This window comes from Mya arenaria, chromosome 13 (genome assembly GCF_026914265.1).
Source record: "Mya arenaria isolate MELC-2E11 chromosome 13, ASM2691426v1".
Taxonomy (NCBI): domain Eukaryota; kingdom Metazoa; phylum Mollusca; class Bivalvia; order Myida; family Myidae; genus Mya; species Mya arenaria.
This window is the reverse complement of record NC_069134.1, coordinates 46246818-46267782: the sequence shown is the minus strand read 5'-3', so window position 1 is coordinate 46267782 and position 20965 is coordinate 46246818. Positions and strand designations below refer to the sequence as shown.

The 20965-nt window shown below is 34.3% G+C and overlaps 2 protein-coding genes across 2 annotated transcripts in view; both read right to left on the bottom strand.

Annotated features, from left to right (window-relative positions):
• Positions 1-2024: 2024 nt before the first annotated feature.
• On the bottom strand, positions 2025-4779 carry LOC128215307 (innexin-10-like). The gene is made up of 3 exons (XM_052922007.1): positions 4498-4779; positions 2824-3008; positions 2025-2265 (listed from the first exon to the last, which is right to left on the bottom strand). The coding sequence occupies exons 1-3, from the start codon at positions 4777-4779 to the stop codon at positions 2025-2027; spliced, it is 708 nt and encodes a 235-aa protein (XP_052777967.1).
• A 14436-nt stretch (positions 4780-19215) lies between these two features.
• LOC128214672 (exportin-2-like) overlaps positions 19216-20965 on the bottom strand; it is a 150301-nt gene continuing 148551 nt past the window's right edge. The window contains exon 27 of the mRNA XM_052921266.1: positions 19216-20957. Within this exon, the coding sequence (XP_052777226.1) occupies positions 20868-20957 (90 nt within the window). The 3' untranslated portion in view covers positions 19216-20867. The remainder of the gene's footprint in view (positions 20958-20965) is intronic.

The following is a 20965-nucleotide window of genomic DNA, read 5'->3' as shown; positions in this document are numbered from 1 at the left end:
TTTTCGATATTTATTCAATCTTAAAGGCATATTAAAACAATATTATTAGTTGTGGTAAATCGTATGTGTTTAATACTTGCGTTTCCACTGATAATAAATGATCACATTGAATTGTTTCTATTATCTCATCTTATTTAGGGTTGTTATAGTTTACACAAATGCACTCACATGCACGCACGTATACGCCCACATACTCGTACATGCACGCACGCTCACGCACACGCACACGCACGCGCTCGCACACACACACACACACACACGCGCGCACTACGATAAAATATATTTTCCAAATGGCTTAAATGATCATCTTAAAGTAAATGTTTTTAGTGCAGTAAAATGTTAAATTTTGTTAATCAACGTATTGTTAGTTTTAATCCATAACGAGTTATTCTGTTTTCCTGACTTTACCACGCAATCAAAGCTTTTTGTGCGTACAAGCAACTTTCGGCGATGCATTCAATGGCCATGATACAGAAGCCAACATAAATACCATATCCCGCACTCAATGTCTCTGCCGTGTGTACAATGGCTGTGCACGCGTGCGTGTGTGTTTGTGTACGCGCGGGCAAGCGTGTGTGCATACATGCCTGCGTGTGAGAGCGTACATGAGTGCGTGAGCGTGCGCGTGCGTGTGTGTGCGTGTGTATGGGCATGCGTATGAGCGTTTGTGTGTGTGCGGAGTGTGTGTGTGTGTGTGTGGGGGGGGGTATGACTTCAGTTAATACAGAAATACACGACAAACTTCTTTTGGGGACTATTGCCCAGTTATATTTAAAATAAGTTACAAGAAAAATTGAGTTAAACCTTGTTTTCATCTTTATTTTCAAACATTTGATGGAGGGAAAAGTAAATAAAAGTCTATATAAGAGTTTAAAAGATACCGTTAATAATGTTAACACTTATATACACATACAGAGAAGAATATTCATTTTCAAAGCTTGAACCTTAATAAAAATGATTTTCACAATGTTTTTTTTAACTAAATTTAACATTTTAATGATAAACTTTTTTCTGTACACGAAGTTGACAATGAATAATTTCATATTTAATCAATCTGCTGTATAGCTGCATATACTTTACCACTTCATGAAATGCATGAACAAAGTTATTTACAAGAATAAGACATTGTAACTTAAAAAGAAACGACTTTGCATTAAACTAATGGAGAGAAAAACATCTATTTACAAATTAACACATGATTTAAGCAAATAAAATACTTACAATTGTTCGACTTTAGATCAGAAGCATTAAAATTAAAACATTTAAGGAGTGAAAACAACGTGCTTGCTAAAATTGTCAATGTACACTGTTTTTTTTTTTTTCATTTCAACAAATATCAGCATTTGGTTAAGGGCTCCATCTGTCAGTATCATAGTTTTAACCCTCCTTAGGATTTGCCACAGTTTATTTCGTAATTATTACGAAATAAACTGTGGCAAATCCTAAGGAGGGTCTTGATCTTGATCTTAAAAGTACTCGCCCTTGGTTTTAAAATGCACTTTTGTATTACGGTAATACAAAAGTGCATTTTAAAACCAAGGGCGAGTACTTTTAAGATCAAGTTGTTTTTCTCAATGTTATTAAGAGAAAGAGAGGGGAAAAGTTAATGTGGTAAAATGCGTGAATTGTTTCATCCCCTTTATACTTCATACACAATTGCCCCACAACCAGTCTGTACAAGTACATTTCCTATTTGCTGATTTCAAGCCATGAATAAAAGCAATGAATAAAATAAAAATATATATAGTTAGTAGCAGACTTAAAAATATACAAAAAACGGATTAAAATCAATATGTAAAATCGATATTATTATTATTATTATTATTATTATTATTATTATTATTATTATTATTATTATAAATTGATCTGAATCTACGAAAATAAAATAAAGTTTTAAAAAATTCTGATACAATTTTACCAAACTGCAAATTTCATTGTTATACATTTCATTTATTTCTGCATGCAATTGATTTCCCCAGATTTCACAACCGTATACCTGATGCACCTATAGTCCACTACACAAGTCATATATAACTAGCTCTGTTGTCCCCCTTGTTGTTATTCTGTAGATTTGGCGGACGTAGGTCAGCCAGCACTTTCTTTGAGATGAATTTTTCCAGGAAGCGGTCCCATAGGCCGTTTATGACGTCAGTCACGTGAAGTGGGTTAGAGTTCCGGGCGAGAAGTTGGAGAAGAAAAATTCCGTCGTCGCGCAGATAGTTACCGACTTTGGTACACAGGCTTTTGTCGGTCGTAGTTTCTAATCTGGTAAAGGGAACAGCAATTTACTTCTTTTTTTAAATATAACTGCTGTGGGGTGTCTCTTTAGAGAGTAGAGTAAGAATCTGTTTATAATTGATAATCTGCACTTGCGAATTTAGAAGGCACCGACCCCCTCCCTTTTAAATCGACCAATTTACATTATTTACATTTTTATGGAAGAATTTGGTTTCATAAAATACTTCAGCGCAATTTCCGAATACAAATTGTTAAACTTTACTTGAGGGATTAACCCCAATCATCAATGCAAAGAGTTTATGTCATAAACATTCGGTTCTGAGGGAATTGCGCATGTCGAAAGATTGCGCCCCCAAGTTACGCCCCCTCAAACGTCAAGTACTGGATCCGCCCTTGCTCTGGATAGAATACACGGACACTAAACGAAGTCAATCTTTAAATAAACTAAAGTGTGAAACTAATTTGACGCGACCGAACGAAGCCATTGAACATGTATACGGTACTTCGAAAATGTGCATATCATATGTCATCTAGTAAGACTTTCCTCTGCAGATAGTTATGGTAAAACGAATGACGAAGACCTACCTGCCCTTGATTTTCAAGTACTTTTTCACGAAGGAGACCCGATTTCTGCGGACGATGAGGTGCCAGATCCAGAACATGAGGTTTGCCCCAGTTGAAATGGCAACAAAGACGAACCAGAACCACATAAACAGGAAGATCTTCTCGTTAAATAGATTGAGGGGTAGGACACACTGCACTGTGTGGTCCTGGAAATGAGGCAGTAGCAAATGTTTCGTATACAAATATAGACATAAATATGTTAATGGATAACAATTAACAAGATTTGTTTGTAAAGTATTATATGCCCTATTAATGGCAGCCATATTATCAACCCTAACTAAAACTAGTTTCAACATTTTTTTTTCTATTTTGATTCACTTATGTCAGCTCATGTGTTAGTTTTGGAGGGAAAAACATTGGACTACTTTCACTGCGTCATAAATCTTAACTAAATGAGGACTGAGAGATGATCTTTGTTCTTATTGGCTAAGGATAATAGATTTCATCCTTGATGGTAGGTCTTCCTTGATTCATTTAAAGGACAAAGTGACTTATCCGTTGACATACAAACTAGTTCAAGGTTTTCAAATAATGTATGGGGTTGAAATATCTATATCTAAGTAATGAAACATTTCAGCGGGAACTTTCTTTGTACACAACTGTATTAATATAGAGACTAACTATAACACAAGCATTAATTTTTAATGTTTATTAAACATCACTACATAATCACAGTGTACATTAAATGATTCTTAGAAAACATAGGTAAAGTTGTCTAAAATAATTAAACAAAAAAACTGTAAAATCACAAAAGAGCAATTACTCATTGGTTACTCAGTTAAAAGAGCAATTACTAATGTGGTACTCAGTAAAAAGAGCAATTACTCATGTGGTACTCAGTAAAAAGAGCAATTACTCATGTGGTACTCAGTAAAAAGAGCAATTACTCATTGGTTACTCACATCTGCTGTCCGACGGATTGTTTGTTTTCTATCATTGATACAAGACAGCTTTAATTCAAAATAATAACAATATATAAATATATATTTACATGTTTTTCATACACTGTGCGGGTGTTTATTCTTAAATTGCTTTATGTCTATGTTTGTAAATATAATGTGTGCATGCTTTTCTCCAATTATTGTCATCTTGTTATTACCATTCTGTAAATGGTAATTAACTTGTAAACGCTTATGCTAATAAATATATGTTATGTTATGATAGATCATATACTAATGCTCTTACGCGGTGCTTCATTGAAAGATGTGGGCTTTATAACTAATAAATGGTTTGGAAACGGCATTAAATCACTGAAACAAGTAGCAATGATGCAAAAAGAGCAATTTCTCACGTAGTGCTCAGTAAAAAGAGTTTTAAGTCATCTGCTGTCCGAAGGATAGTGCATATACTATTTTGTTGCAAATAGGAAGACATTTGCACTTGTGTGAGGCTTGTTTGAAAGGTGAATCTATTTTCACTATCATCAAATCAAAACAACATTATGTATATTTTATACAATGTTTATTTTCAAATTACATATTTTAATAATCACACGAAAGAATTACATCAATAACACAAGAAACTCAAGAAACAAGTACACAGGAAATTTGCAAGTCAAAATGCATTAATTTGTGCGTTCTGGTGGAGTGCAAATCTTATCGACTCTTCTCTATCAAAGTCTTCTGACTGCATTACATTTTCTGCTGTTTTCTTGATTGCTTGAAACAAGCCACTGTCTTTTAGTGCCGTGTACCACAGAAGCTTGTCTGTAAATAGGTCAGTCAATGCTTTACGATAAGCACTTTTCATACTTTGAAACACTAAATTCCTCGCATCCTCTTCCGAGAGTTGTTCTTGATTAATTCGTGCTAGAACCTTCTCTTCACATTGAGGGTTAAGTTCTTCAAAAACTTGTTCCATAAGCGTGTCCATTGCGTTATCGTCCTCCTCGGTGTCTGATTTGTTTGTTTCGTACATGCCTATCCAAGTTGTATTTCCTATCAAATGACGCATCACATTTGTCGCAAGAGTTCATGTCTGAGAAGATATCAATATATCTAGGGATATCTACAAGAATATGTCTTTAAAGAGTACTTTCTTTGAATTTTTAGTGTTTTTATTTTGATTTTTGACTGTTTTTCCTCAATTTTCTTGTGATTTCATTCGATGTTTTCCCTGGTTGTTTTCTATCTTCGCGCAATAACTTGTTAAATGTATTTTTCCTCCTTGTTGAAGTTTCTTTCCTGTTGATGCTCGTTTTCCTGGTGAACCTCGTCTCGAGTGTCGGATGAGGAAGTGAGACTCTTAGGAGTTTCAGACTTGTTTATACGATCTAATTCTGATTTAGCTCTATCCACTGCACTTTTAACTGGTGATGTTAATTTTATGAGTGACGTCCGTTGTTTTTCAACTCTAGATTGTGGAATTTGTTTTCGACGAAAAAGTTCAACTATGGCTTTTGCCTCAGATATATAGGATTTAAAATTCATGATGCACTTAAAAAGTGATGTGTTTTGCAAGAATGAAGCCTGTCGACCCTTTAAATCATTTATATATAGAGAGGGTAAGTAGTTCTTTAGAAAGAGAATAGCTACCCTGGTTTTTTACCCATTTTTGAGTAAACACTCCTGGATATTTTTTCTCTAATATTTTGTACAGTGTTACAAAAACCCGTAAATGCGCTTGTTTTAAAATAATACTGCTGAAGAATGGATTCTTTCTTTTGCTTATCCATAACTTAAGTGACAATTAAAGTATATGCTCTAATATTGTCTTCATAACATTTTAAACTATTTGAGAATTTGATTGTCGGTTTTATCATGTATGGTATATCAAATTAAAAGTTACTAGATTTCAGAGGTTAGAATGACTATGTCAGGTCATAACCTGCTAGTTTAAGCACTTACGTCCGCTGTAAAGTCACTTTAGTGCTTCCCGCTAATAATAACCTTTTGACCACATCAGGTTTTGTACAAGGTTAAGACGTAGTGTTTCCCGCTAATAATAAACCTACTGACCGCATCAGATATTGTACAAGGTTAAGACGTGTGGTTTACTGATAAATCACGATGGAATGTTTGCATTGTGAGTTTTAACTAGTCATCAAATTAAAATTTCAAGATCGATACTCTCCACGGGAGCTAGTTTTAATATGAACGGTGGGTTATCTGGCTAATCGTTAAACAAATACGTACTAGTAATCCTGATTGTTTTGGTGTGTGTAAATAATTTAAGAATACCATTAGACATTTGTTTAACAGTTACAACACGATAACAAATAAAAACAAACGCATGTGTAAGCTGATATACTTGATGTTTATTTACACAGAAATTGTTTTAACAAACTAAATATTGACAAGGCATATTCTTCAAATAATACAACAGTAAGCAGTTTAAGCATGTATAATGATAGTAGTGTTTAGAACATCAATATAATAACAAATTATGTTACAAAGTCTAGTGTATTCAACAGCATCTTGAAATAATATTTTCTCTAACTGAAAAATAGACAACACCATTTGTTTTCATTTTGGTTCTCCGTTGCTCTGTTTTCGTCGTAGCTAACCAGTCTGTATCGAATAATTTCAGTTTCTGCAGTGCTAGAAGTTCGGGACAAATATTTAGATTATCAAAGATCTCACTCCAGGATAGAAGGATATCATCCTCACTGACAGCAGACAATAAATGGTCAAAGTACATTTCAATATGTTCCTGGGTGTCGTACATAATGCATGGAAGAAGGAATTTTTGACGGATGATCGACATCACATCCATAACACATGTCTTTCACTGTGCCACCAAAACACTCGTATAGTGCTTTGGCGTATACGAAATCAAAATATGAGTTCATTACCATAACGTGTGCCGTTGATTCATTCATTTTGAGAAAGTGTTAAACAACGGATTATTTGACCACAGACGTTTGCTATGATATGAAAAAGGATTTGTGTTTAATCCAACAGTGTTATTTGTTCCGGTAGTGTCTTCACTAGAAGAGTAGCCAACGATTTTTAGAAATTCGCAGGAGGGAAAAGTTTATGGTGTTCCTCCCAAGGGTTGTCTGTTTTCTCCCACTGGTGAAGTTTGATATTGCAAGAGAAACAGACGACTCTATCACAAACGCCAGAATAATAAAACCCAGCTTTAGCTAACTGATGCTTGTTTGGTTCTATCTGTGTTGACCAAGTATCGAACGTGGTCACTCGAACGTCGTAAGACTTGTATATTTTTTTTCAGATATACAGTCAGCAGTGTCCATGTGTTCCATCAAGAAAGGATTTTAACAAAAATACACTTTGTTTTGAGTCACAAAGAGTTTCGAATTGTTTCGTACTCAATTTGATTTGAGTTGTCCCTTTCTTCAATAAAACGTGTGATGTATGGTCTGTTTTCTTCACCGCCAATGAAAGTTTTTCGTCCACTGTACAAGTAGTATGTTGAAGAATAGGCGACCACTGTACAGTTTCTAGTCCCTTTTCTTGAAAATATACCAATTGTGCCATACTGTGGGCAAGCTACTAAAATGTTAGTCTTATATACACCAAACACAACATGATTCGCTTAACCTTAAACTTATAGAAAACACACTCAGCATTGACCGTCCTTGACCGAGTGACTCGGGCGGGAATCTGTTGGTCTAGTTAAAGAGTCATTACAACCTTGACCGACCCTTGACCCGGTTTCGTTCTTGAATCGAGCGGGATCGAACAACCTAGTTAGGATGACTTTGTAGATGACCTAAATACATTGACAATGATCCAGTTTTCCCCTCAAGGCTGACCGACCTTGAACAGATTATCGTTTCGCAATCCAGATGGTGACCTACTGGTCAAGATCTAGGACTGGAACCACAGGAACCTCCTGCACGAACTGTATTTGGCTACTACTGTTGTAATTCTAACATTCCTTTCAAAACAGAACAGGTTGTTTATTCAGACCTTTGTATTCTTGGGTTCGGTATAAAACGCAGCGATTTACGCAGGCTGCAATATGCAGGCTGCGTTTTTAGGGTATAAAACGCAGCAGCGCAGCCAATATGTATATATAGGGAAAACGCAGCTTTTTAAAAAAAATCACCCTTAGTGCTAAAAAAGAAGGAATAAATTGATTTCTTTGACATTACATCTTAAAAAACCTATTGGTAGTATTGACCAGATACAAAAATGTGCATTTCCAATAAGGTAAGTTAAATTTCGGAAATAAAAGATAGCTTAATTGTTCTTTATATTGGTATCTGTTCGCAAATTAAATTTTGTGTTTAAAAAATGGATATATCTAATTGTGTTAACTTGTGTTTTTATATATATTGTCTTTGTGTTTGGAATAACCATGGCTCTAGTGTTTGGAAATATAGTGACATTATGCTATCCAGGATACAAAATCAAAGACTTCATGGACCTGGATTTTGTGTTTGACATGGTACAATCGGTGTCGCTATGTACTTTAAACACTTGTTCATGTTGTTGATTTTTGTTTAAAAAGTTTTCTAGTATTAGGCCTTAAACAGAATACGAGCTATTCCATTCAAATTAATGATGGCTTTTAACATTGTCATAATATTTTGTTTCATAATAAGTTTCAATGCATAAATGCTCACTATAATATGTAAATCAAATGTATTGTGCATAATGGCTATAACATTGAAAGGTTTGTTCGTTGTAGATTCAGAAAGATTAGAAATATATTGGACTGCGAAAATAGCATGTTGAGAAAGGTTTATGTTATGCTCGAATATGATGCAAATATATGCTCTTTATTTCCTCTAATCGAGATACATATATTAATTAACATATAAATATATAAATGCTTGTGTTAACAAAATAAACGGAAAGAAAGAAGTCATGATAAGTACATGTATAGATATATTAATGATATGATCAGATATACATTTGCAAGCAGAAAGATCACACATTATGACAAAATGTGCATTTGTAAAGAATATGTTTATATCAAAAAAAGAGAGAAAAATGCATATGCGAACAAGCATAAATGTTACATTACCACGATAAACTTTTGTGCAAGCAGCGACTCGAAACAGGTTTACAAACATTATTACAATGAAATGAGCTTAAAAAAGGAACATTTACGAGATCTACTTATTGTAACATTTGTATCGGTATTATCATACAGCAAACAGATTATTACATAAATATGCAGTAAAATATCACTTACGATAAAAAAAATCATAAGAGTCATCATCGAAATCTTGCTAACTTATGTTTACATGCTAATTGAAATTGAAATGTATTTTTAAAATAGTTATGCATTTGTAGACAAAGTGAATTTCTATTCTCAAGAAATGTTTGTGTACCTTCTTATCTATAAAAGCTAAATGTTTTTTTCCAATCAAATATTGCAACTTTGCCTCCTCATTACCAAACGAAATCAACGAACACATGTCGTAGGGAAAGTTTTCTGAAAGCATATTTTTGCATATACTTTGAACTCTTTGTTTCCAATCGTCTAATTCCATATCATACACCAACATTTTGCATTTACGTTTCCACATTGACTTTTTAGGAAACATTCCTGTTTGTATATATCTAATAATAAAATCAGATAACATGTATTTTGACAAAATTCTCATAATGTCTGAAACAAATCCTTTTTAGACTATCTGCGCATGCGCGCAGTTAAGACCGCAAACTCCAAAGAACTACTTCTATTCATGTCGTTTTAACCCATGTTTTGTCTCAATGCGCTCTATGTTTAGTAGCAGAATGACGTCGAAACCATAAAAATAGATTTTCCGATTATGAATTCTTGCTTGTTCGGCTATTTCCGCGCTGTATTTCTGTATTCCGGCGTTTTATTTTTAGCAGAATATAACTATTTATAGATCGTTATATTTATCAGATTAGTGTGGGTCAAAATAATAGATGCTCTGGTAGGAAGGTAACATACTGATATTCACTCTAGTTCAGCCCAAGATGTTTTAGAAATTATTACCGACCGCAAGTGTACCATCGCCTGCAGGGTTTGTTATTATAACCTTGTGTGACCATGAAGCACGCTTATTTGTAAGGGTGAATTTCTAATATAACTTTTATGAGATAAGAAACAAAAATGATTGTCTGAAAGTCAAAATAGTTGTATCCCAGGTTTCGCGTTGCCAATGCTTAAAATATTATGATTTGCCTGCTGTACAATAACAAAATACTATTCATTCTATGATTTTTAGGCGTATACTTTTCTAATAAGATGTTTACATTTTTTTGCGTAAAAGCTTCGTTCCGGTGTATTCTTGGCATAGTTTTGGACATTTGCCTTTCAATTTATTCTAACACACGTTCCCTGATACGACAGTGAGTTATGCATACTTTTGATGAAGCAAAGTAGTTCGGATTTAACCTGTAAAACACCCTAAGAGTGCGAAGCATTCATAACAGCACTAGTATTATTTCTACACGGATACTTACATAAAACATAAATAACATTTATTTATCAATAATACTTGAAAAGGCACAATCATAATTCCCATTCTTAGAACGGACAATTTCCGTTTATCTAGAAATAGTTTCAACTACATTAACTGACTGATTTTCTAAAAATAGTTTCTACATACGTTTGCCCTCACCGCGGGAAAACGACCATCTGATAAGCTCTGCATTTTCAATCGGATAGGAATTATTGCTAAAGTTATTCGTAAAAATAAAATCATTTTCCTCAAACAATTAAAACGTGTATGCTCATAAAACTTGCATAACGTATGATATATAATCAAAGCACTGAAAATCTTTAGAAGCGATTGAAAGGGGCATGCATTGTCAGGGGCGTAGCCAGCGTTACGCACTAACGCATGTGCGTAACATTAATTTGAAAAATGAAAGGTCGAAGGCTAAGCTAAAAATTGATATCAGAATAAAAGGAAGAGCAGTCAAAGAAAACGTTACTTCCCTGTGATAGATAGCTTTCTGAGCCGAAATCAATCACTTGGTAACTACAAAGTCGGCGGCCTCGAACCTATTAATCCCTCCAAATACACCTCAGAGCTCAACATGTCCATTTTCCATTTTTTTCCACAGGGTAGACCCCCCGAACCCCCAACTGACTTCAGGGATATTCCCCATCCCACACCCTCCCCCTTTAGTGCGTAACATTCGGTAAAGTCTGGCTACGCCTCTGATTGTATATGTAAATACATGGGGATACGTCCATTTAAGTGATAAGCTGTGCATCTTGAATGGAATTATTGCTGAAGTTGTTTGTAAATAATGATTTTCCTTAAACAAAACGTGTATGTTCATTAAAGGAAATGATATATGATGTATTGTATTTTCCCATCGTATGATATTTAATAAAAGAAACGAAAAATCTTTAGCATGCACTGTCACATTAAATACATGGGGAGGAGGTTTACGACGATTGAAGTGACATTTACATAAACAAAATTACACAAGACGCCATAAAATAGTGTGGGCAAAAGCGCTCTTGGCCATCGGCACATTTTTAGACTATCTGCGCATGCGCGCAGGTAGTCTTAAGACCACAAACTTCAAAGAACTACTTCTATTCATGTCGTTTTAGCCCATTTTTTGTCTCAATGCGCTCTATGTTTAGCAGAATGACGTCGAAACCATAAAAATAGATTGGTTGTGTTGCAGTCCGAGTATGAGATTTGCTTGTTCGGCTATTTCCGCGCTGTAATTATGTATCCCGGCGTTTTATTTTTAGCAGAATATAACTATTTTTAGATCGTTATATTTATCTGATTAATGAGGGTCAAGATAGGAGGTTCTGGTAGGAAGAAAACATATTGATATTCACTCTGAGTTTAGCCCATGATGTTTCATATTATAACCTGACGTGTACCTGAAGCACGCTTATTTGTAATGGTGTTTTTTTTTTTACTTTTATGAGATAAGAAACAAAAATAATTGCCTAAGTTTAAAATAGTTGTATCTCAGGTTTCGCATTGATAATGCTTCAAATACTATACATTGTAATTTACCTACAACACAATAACAAGATACTATCATTCTATGATTTTAGGCGTTTATATTTCTAATGAGATGTTTTCATTTTTTGCATAAAAGCTTCGTTCCGGTGTATTCTTGGCATAGTTTTAGACATTAGGCTTTCAATTTATATAAGCACACATGCCCTGATACGACAGTGAGTTATGCATACTTTTGATGAAGCAAAGTAGTTCGGTTTAAACCTGTTTAACATCCAAATAGTACGAAGCATTCATTACAGCACTAGAACTATTTCTACACAGGTACTTACATAAAACATTAATAACATTAGAATTATCAATAAACTTTAAAAAGCACAATCATATTCTCATTCATAAAACAGACAAGTTCCGATAATCTAAAAATAGATTCAACTACATTAACTGACCGGTATTTTAAACATAGTTTCTACATACATTAAATGACCACATGTTTGTCTCACCGCGGGAAAACGACCATCTGATAAGTTCTGCATTTTAAAAGGTATTATTGCTATAGTTGCTCGTAAAAATAGAATCATTTTCCTTAAAGAATTAAAACGTGTAAGTTCATCAAACTTGTCTAACGTATGCTATCTAATTAAAACATCGAAAATCCTTTAGACGCGATTGAAAAGAGCATTTACTGTAACTTCAAATACATGGGGATACGTCGACTGAAGTGATAAGCTGTGTATTTTAAATGGAATTATTTCTGAAGTTTTCTGTAAAAAATGATTTTCCCTAAACAAAACGTGTATGTTAATAAAAGGAAATAGTCTTTCAGCGCCTCGCGCTTTGATTCACTATTATCAATGTGCCCTTCACCCATTCCTATAGTTAAATAAATTTTGCAACTCTCACATATTTGCCCGCAGATAGTCTTTCAGCGCCTCGCGCTTTGTTTGAATAAACTTATCAGTCCTGCAAGAAAATAAGGCTAGTCTTTTATTGAAGATCTGTTTTGTAAGCACCGATGTCGGCATATTGCATAGACGTTCGAGGAACATAAGCTTCTTTAAATTTATTTCGCTTTCTATACGCTTCCAGCCTAATTACATCGCTAAACAGATATCGGTTCGTGTTCGAATAGGGAATCGTTGAATAGTTCATGCCGCCATTCGTATAAAACGTTCCAATTGCATGCAGTTTGATTTTGTTAGATTGTTCTGATCCGAAAAAAAAGTTTTGGTATACACATTTTTGACACTAACGATGCTGATGTAAGGGGATTGATGTGAAACGTTCCGATGTTGATTGATAGTAGGGAATAGAACGATGATTCTGCTTTCTTGCACGCTACCGATATTGTATTATTGTCTGCCATTTTATCGTTTAGTTGTATACCTACATGTCTTATTTTGTCTGTGCGTTCAATTTTGTTTGGCCCTAGATAGAAATTAATGTTCGTTTTATTTTTGGCAGTGTCACCGAAAACCATTACAAAACTTTTTGTCGAGTTTATTATGTATCTATTATTACATATATAATCGTATGTAATGTTCAGAAGTCCATTTGGTGAAATTGCAGCTAACGCGATGTCATCAGCCAACGTAGTGTTACTTGTTATTACGTTTATAACATTTAAACCTTGACCACTTCGCTCCAGTGAATCTAAGAGTCCAATTATGAACACATTATATATCCAAGTTGAAATAATTCCCCCTTGGCGTATACCTTGCAACACGGGAAAGAACTCGAGGTTAAACCGTTTGCAATGATACAACTATACATATTACTGTGCGCGTCAACGATAAGGGACCAAATTTTGCCTTGAATTCCAAGTCCTGCAATCTTGTAAAATATTGCATCTAACCATACAGTGTCAAAGGCCATTTTTGTGTCGAACATAGCGACGTATACTTTGTTGTGGAGCTGAATTTTGTGATAGATGGATTCTTGTAAATTAAAAGACGCTGTTATTGCCCCTGTGTTCTTTTGGTATGCGTTTTGCTGTCGATTTGGAAATTCAATGTTGGTTTCTTTTACCCATTTTGAAATTACGTCATGTAAGACTGTTTCAAATAGTTTATATATATTTGGTAATAACGTTATAGGTCTATAATTTCCGGGGTCACTTCTTGATTTACCGTTATCTTTGTAGGCTGGAATAATTAATCCCTTTTTACACATTTTTGGAATCTTGCCCGAGATTATTATTGTATTGAATAACGTTGCCAGGGCCTTATGCAATGCATCGCCTCCATATATTAAGTGTTCATTGAAAATAGCATCGTATGATGAGGCCTTCCCTTTTTTCAACGTTTTAATATACGTTTTAATTGTTTCGCTATTGATAGTGATCGTTATTTCTGGAATGCTATTCGCGGTACTGTTTTTTACTTTTAGTTGTTCAACTTTTTCCTCTACAAGCTTTTTGAAATCGTTATCAAAGTGTTCACATTGAAGAGGTGAGTACACGAAAATAGTTTGTAAATACCCTTTAAATATCGCCTGGTTCTCTAACAGAGATGTTTTTGTAGAACAGATGGGTACAGGCAGATGGTCTTTTATTTTTCCTAGATTTAATTAAGCTCCAAAACAATCTGCTATCGCATTCAGCTGCTTCGATAAGCTGACTATTGAAGTACTTTTCAACGTTTTCAATTGCTATTTTTTGTGTCGTTACAAAATTTTGCTTGCAGCGCTTATATTTCGCGTATGATTCGTTATGCCATCCTCTTGGCTGTCCTTCTGGAACCCATTCTCGTCGTGTTCGCGTTGTAAACCATATGATAGTTTCACTTCGGGCGTCCAGTAAGGTTTCGCATGGCGATTAAATTTAGATTGTGGAAGACATTGGTTAGACGATAATAGTATTGCTTTAACATACTTCGTACATTTCATCAACGTGAATTGTATTTCTTATTTGTAAATTTATACCTAGTTTTGCTTGATATTCTGATATGTGTCTGATTTATGTTTCGCCATGCTATGTGGCGATTTACATTTTCATTGATTATGCCTATGACTGGTACTTTCACAGTTGCAAAAACAGGCAAGTGATCAGAAACATTAAACATGACATCGTCTAATATATTTACACATTCAATAAGATTTTTTATCTGTTTGAAATAATATGGTCTAACATAGATTCCATAGTAGTGTAGGTATACCTTGGACCTTTACAAGGTGGAAAATGTACTAAGGTTAGTAAGTCATTTGTACGTACAAATTCGTGAACATTCATTTCGAAAATTACTTTGATTATTTCCTACAACAATGTCAGCATTCAAGTCTCCTAGAAACATAACTATACCATATTCTGAAAAAGTATCATATATAGCATATCAAGAATTCATGTAATTATCGAAAACATCGTTAAGAGTAATTTCCTGAAGACATGTAAACACAGAAAGCAAAAATCTTTACAGTTCTACAGTCTATTTTTATTCTGCAAATTCTATCGTTTATTGATTCGTTAATATGTTTAACGCTAACGTCTAGGTTGGATTTATACATAATAGAGACGCCCCCTTTTCCACAACAAAGGTTATTATATGTGTTAAAGTTTTGGTCACATATTGTTATATTTCGATAACCATTCTGAATCGTGTCGAAAAAATATTTTGAGTGATCGAAAAGTTTATGTTCTGTGATAAAAGCTATATCAATTTGATGTGTTAGTAGAAGATTTGAAAGACTGGCAGCTGAGGACATAACACCTCGGCCATTCCAAGTGCAAACTCGTAGGCTATTATTGTTAAGTACATTTGTATTAGTTAATGTCATTTGATTCAATTGGATACGAGGCATGATCGTTATTTTCATTGTCATGGTATTGATAAGTCTGTCTATTGTCATGCCCATAATGGGTTTGTTCGTATCCATGGTCCCGAACGTTTTCCGGTCGATAATTATTTGATTGGCGATTCTGGTGCCATTGACATCTCGACATCCACCGTCGACACTTCATAAAACACGGCCAAAAGTTATAGTCTTCAAGTATATAACCTTGGTGAGCGGGAACTACCTTTGCTGCAAGGTCACCAGATTAGCACTGAAACACAAAATGGACAGAAATATTATTAGAAATGTGTTTAATTGGTACTCAGATATTTTCGTTTTTCTCATAAGAACCTTGCACAATTCCTCTTAATATAAACCTGAATATTGTCCGCTTGACTTAATTAGACGTAATCATGAACCAACAGAAGCTGTCCGTGTTTATCAATAAACGTGCTAATCCGTTTGTCATGTACTTGACCAGGGACAGGTGCTAATGTCTGACAGGCGTCCGTATAATAACAGTCATAAAAGTGTATTGGTATGTCATAAACCGAAAAAGAATGTATTGAAAGTTTTACCAACAAATTATTACTTTAACATAGTGTCGATACTTTAGAAATCCACAGCATGCTTCAATTGCAGGTAACGGGCCTGAAAGTATTTATGCAACATTAAAGACTGGTTGAATATAAGGAAAGGAAAAAAAGAAAGTATAGTTTTATTTTTGAATTATTTACAGACTAATGATGTTTCAGAGTTGTTGCGCGCATTTTGTGGCGAAAGCGAATGGTCATTAAATAATAACAGATTTAGCTATGTTAAGAAAGACTCAGAAACAATTCAATTACCAAAATATGCATGTCCCTCTGAACAAATTATTGATATTATCAAGGGTAAACTTGCGGTTATTTACCAACCTAAATCTTTAAATGTTGAACTTAGTAACGAACCGACAATATTGCAAACAGTTGAACCCGTTGAAACAAATCCCATACATAATCACGATAATTCAAATAAATCGGATCCGAAATCACAGCGTTCTTTGGCCGTCAAAACCAAACATGAAAATAAAAAAAGACTGAGAAATACTGAAAATAAAAGAAAATTACAATTCCATGATGAAAAAATAGAAAAAAAATCCCAAAATTTCCGAAACTTCCTTTGATGACATGTTAGAACTGAACATTAATAGGAATGATGAAACCGGCGAAGAAATTAACTTTTGGAAAAAAACAACTCAATTTCAAAGAATCGAACAGGGATGATATATTATTTAACCGAAGTACTTCGTCAAATCATATACATGATGTTAATATTCTTCTTAAAAAAAACGTTTGGCAATTCGACTCATGGCTTACAATTATCCGAAAAGGTGCATGTTCGGCTCGAAAAAGAAGTTGATTTTAAAACTTCCTATGGATCCAGTAACCTCCAGCTATCCAAATTCATCACACTCATAATGATCACTGGGTCTTAACAATTTTAGATAATGAACATATCTTTTTGTCGGATTCTTTGGGCAATGAGCGAAAAGATGATCTGGTAATACCAGATAGATTAAAAATATAACTTTCACAAATTTATGGTTGAAATAAAGCTAAAATAAATGTATTAATTCCGGACGTAATGAAAACAAAATAATGGTGTCGATTGTGGACTATACGCCATTGCTTTTATAACATCTTTCTGTGTTCGTAAAATGTTATGTTTCCAATTAATATCCGATTCAAACAAGTTACGATCTCATCTACTCCAATGTTTAGGAAATGAATGTATAACCAAATTTCCGTTGACAAGTAAAACCATCAGTCTGCAGAAAAAGAAAAAAAACCCGTCAAATCCATAAATATAAAAAAAATATTGCATATGTAACCTTCCAGAATGTTTTGATGTTATGGTTCAATGCGACGACTGCAACAAATGGTACCATAAATATTGTGTAAATGCGCCATCGGACATTTCGCTGGCAAATGCGGAGTATACGTGTGGTCTTTGTAAATAAATTTAACAGAAATGAGTCCAATAAAGCATTATTGAATATAAACTGATATACTTGATTTATTATTTCAAAAATATAATGTATTTTGCTAAAAAAAGAAAAATTACTAATTAAAATTATTGAGATCTGAGTGGATCTCACTTCTCGAAATCTTGATTTCACCTCGATTTCCGAAAAATTGCTCTAACTTCATTTGTTGACCAATTTAAATAATAATAGGCATACAAAAAAGCAAAAATATATTAGAATTACTTGTCGAAATCCAGATTTCACCTCGATTTTCGAAAAAATACTCTCAACTTCTTCATTTTTTGACCAATTTCAGTAAAATTTGAAATATAAACCCTTCAGGAGGCACTTTCCAATATGTATATAATAAAAAATAATAAGTAATTAAAATAAATGACTTCTGAGTGGATTTCACGTTTTGAGTCAAGAGATTTCAATCCACTGGATTCCTGTATCACCCCGCACCGATTAATGAGTATACATCATGTGAATTTTATTTTAAATATCCTAAATACTCATTTTTTATATTAAATATCATTCAACTTATTATAATTACTTTCGATTTCTATTCTCATATCCCCCCAACCCCATATAAACTGGAAGAGTATACAATTTCTCTTACTCATCCAAAGCTTGTGTCACATAACTCATAACTAGAAACATAAAGTATATACTCAGTTAGTATTACAGCACCTGGATTTTATGACCCCCAACGGTGGCAAACAGTTATCTGATCGTCTGTCCTCACGGTTTACATTCAACATCTGAAGCTTTGGCCCAACCTAGGGACCTGAAGCTTGGTAGTAAGATTTGTCATGACCAGCAAATGAACCATATTAATTTTGAAGTCATTGGATCAAAGGTCAAGTTGGTGGTGACCTTTAGCTGAAAATCGATTTATGATAATTATCTGAAGAAAACTATGGCCTCAGCACTTTATAGGCAGGTTGGTCATGACCAGCAGATGAACCCTATTGCTTAAGAGGTTAGTGGGCCAAAGGTCAAGGTCATTATGACCGTAAGCTGAAAATCGCTAGGGCCTCAAACTTGGTATAGGTCTCTCATACATGACCAGCGCTCTATTTTGACGTCAGCTGGGCTAATATCAAGGTCGTGTTGACCTTGAGCTAAAAATTATGATTACTTTCAATAACAGAAGAATGCTTGTATACAGGTACCTCAAACTTGGTATGCTAGTAAACTGCATCATTCTGCTTCCTTTCAGTCATGTTTCAACAACATTCGCGACGTCTTTGAAAATAAGTCTTGTTCTGTATGCATGGCTTGATGTCATTTTTTCGCGGTCCCATCTTTGCTCAATTTTGCACATGGTGTAATAGACAAGGTTTTCTTGATATACATTATTTAAGTTTATTATTAGATGAAACTGGCTTAACAGTTTGAGGAAACATGCCATCAATTTAATTTTATTGGCACAAGTACAAAACATCAACATTATTTCATTACATGTTTAATGTCAATGCATTTTGAGGAGGCTGACGGGTGGTCATTAATCTAAAAAGCAAATTGCAGACAACTTTGGCATTCTGCAGAATACGCTTTGAACTATGTAAATGTGCCATCTATAATTATGTATTGCGCTGTGTTTATAAGCGATGTCTTTTGTTTTCTTTTTCGTATACATGTATTTATATTTTCATTGCGTAAATAAATCAGAAAAGAACAAATGGTATTCAATAAATGCTCTTCTTTAGTGGAGATAATGTAGGAAAGTAACAAACAAAGTAAACATGACTTTATTCAACGAATTAAGGAAAAATACACATTCTCACTTGGCACGATATTCGCAAAGCTTGAAGTATTTTGGCCGGGCCCTAGAATATCGATTCAACTGTATTGTGAAAAACAGCCCCGCCCCTGGTGGCCATGTTTTTTTTATAAATTAAAAGTGGGTGAAGGAATTTGATCGAGGGTAAACTAAGAAACATTTCTGTGAAATTGTTTTTAAATCAGCCAAGCAGATTCTGAGGAGTTCTTCAAAATTTTACGAATTGACATGTAGTCAAAAGTAGCCCTGCTCCCTGGCAGCCATGATGTTTTACAAATCAACATAGGGTAAAGAAATTTGATAGAGGGTCACCTAAGTATCATTTCTATGGAATTATTTTAAAATTGGGTCTGCGGATTCTGAGAACAAGATTTTCAAAGTTTTCCATATGGACATAGTGAATGGGTTCTGCATGGAGCCACATTTATTCCAGAAGGAATCTGGAAGACCATCCAAAGAACATTCTTGTGAAGTATGAGGAAAAGTTGTTTGAAGGAAAATGTTGGCGACAGATGGACAATGGAAAATCCCCCTATCACAAAGGGTGAGCTCTTTGTGCTTAGGTGAGCTAAAAATAAATTCATTATATTCATCCAATTCTGTCACATATAAGTAAATTTAAAACAAGTGACCCCCTCAGGGCCAGTTGTGACTTCAGGGGCATGATTTGAACAGTTCAATCTTGGTAGAGGACCTCTAGACAATGCTACTTTCAAAATATCTTACCTCAAGGCCTTGACATTTTGGAGATGAAGATTTGAAAACTTTTTCCTTATTTGGTCAATGCAAACAAGTGACTCCCGCGTAGGTGCTAATTTTGATTCCAGGCGCATGATTTAAACAATTTTGGTCAAGGACCACTAAACAATGCAACATGCAAAATATTCAAGCTCTTAGCCTTCCAACATTGGCAAGTTCTCAATGGAAGATATTTCTTTGAACACATTTGAAAGAGTTTGGTTGAATTTGACAAAGTGTTATAGGAGGAGATTTTTGCTTTAAGCAATTGTTGACAACAGATGGACCACAATAGCTAACCCTTCCTTGAGCGCTAGGGCAAGCTTAAAGTTGGTCGCTGAAATGTTCTGAATATTTAACATAATTCGTGGTACAGTACGTTTCAAACTGTTTGGTACAAACATAAAGTTGTTGAAAGTCAGTATATAAACTACACACCATTACCAAAAGTGGTTGCAATATGTATGTAGAACATGATTTGATAAAAACAAATACAGTTTTTCTTCATGCTTTGTTTAAACATTATCTTTGAAGATCTTTAAAGAAGTAAACTGTTTGCAGCTCATCCGTTTTTCACAATAGCATCAAGGGGCATAACTCTGGTGCTTAACTCAGAAATATTTCAGCCAGAGTATTGTTGGTTATTTATTTGTATACATGTTAACCAAGATTCATTTAAATCTTTTTATAATTATTGGTTTTGAAGATAGTGACTTATGTTCAAGATTTTAGATTACTCAAAAGAGCCTTGTTAAAATTTAGCAAAACAAAGGACTATTTTTACATCAACATTTGTCAACTGTAGAGCTGTACACATTTTGTCCAAAAAGTTCTTAGCACAACTGATGAGGCCAATTTGTCCAGTGTTAGGTAAGGGTCACTCCTGCACCAGACAGATATTCTTGGAGATATTTCTGAGCCTCAGGTTGTACTCCAGTATTGATTAGAGGCATCAGCTGTAAAT

What these genes read in the sequence shown, in the direction of transcription:
- LOC128215307 (XM_052922007.1), bottom strand. Translation starts at nt 4,779, where the DNA reads ATGTACGAAACAAACAAATCAGACACCGAGGAGGACGATAACGCAATG. An exon ending in TCAAGAAAACAGCAGAAAAT is followed by an intron (nt 3,009 to 4,497) that starts GTAATGCAGTCA and finishes CCTCATTTCCAG; the next exon opens with GACCACACAGTGCAGTGTGT. An exon ending in TACTTGAAAATCAAGGGCAG is followed by an intron (nt 2,266 to 2,823) that starts GTAGGTCTTCGT and finishes TCCCTTTACCAG; the next exon opens with ATTAGAAACTACGACCGACA.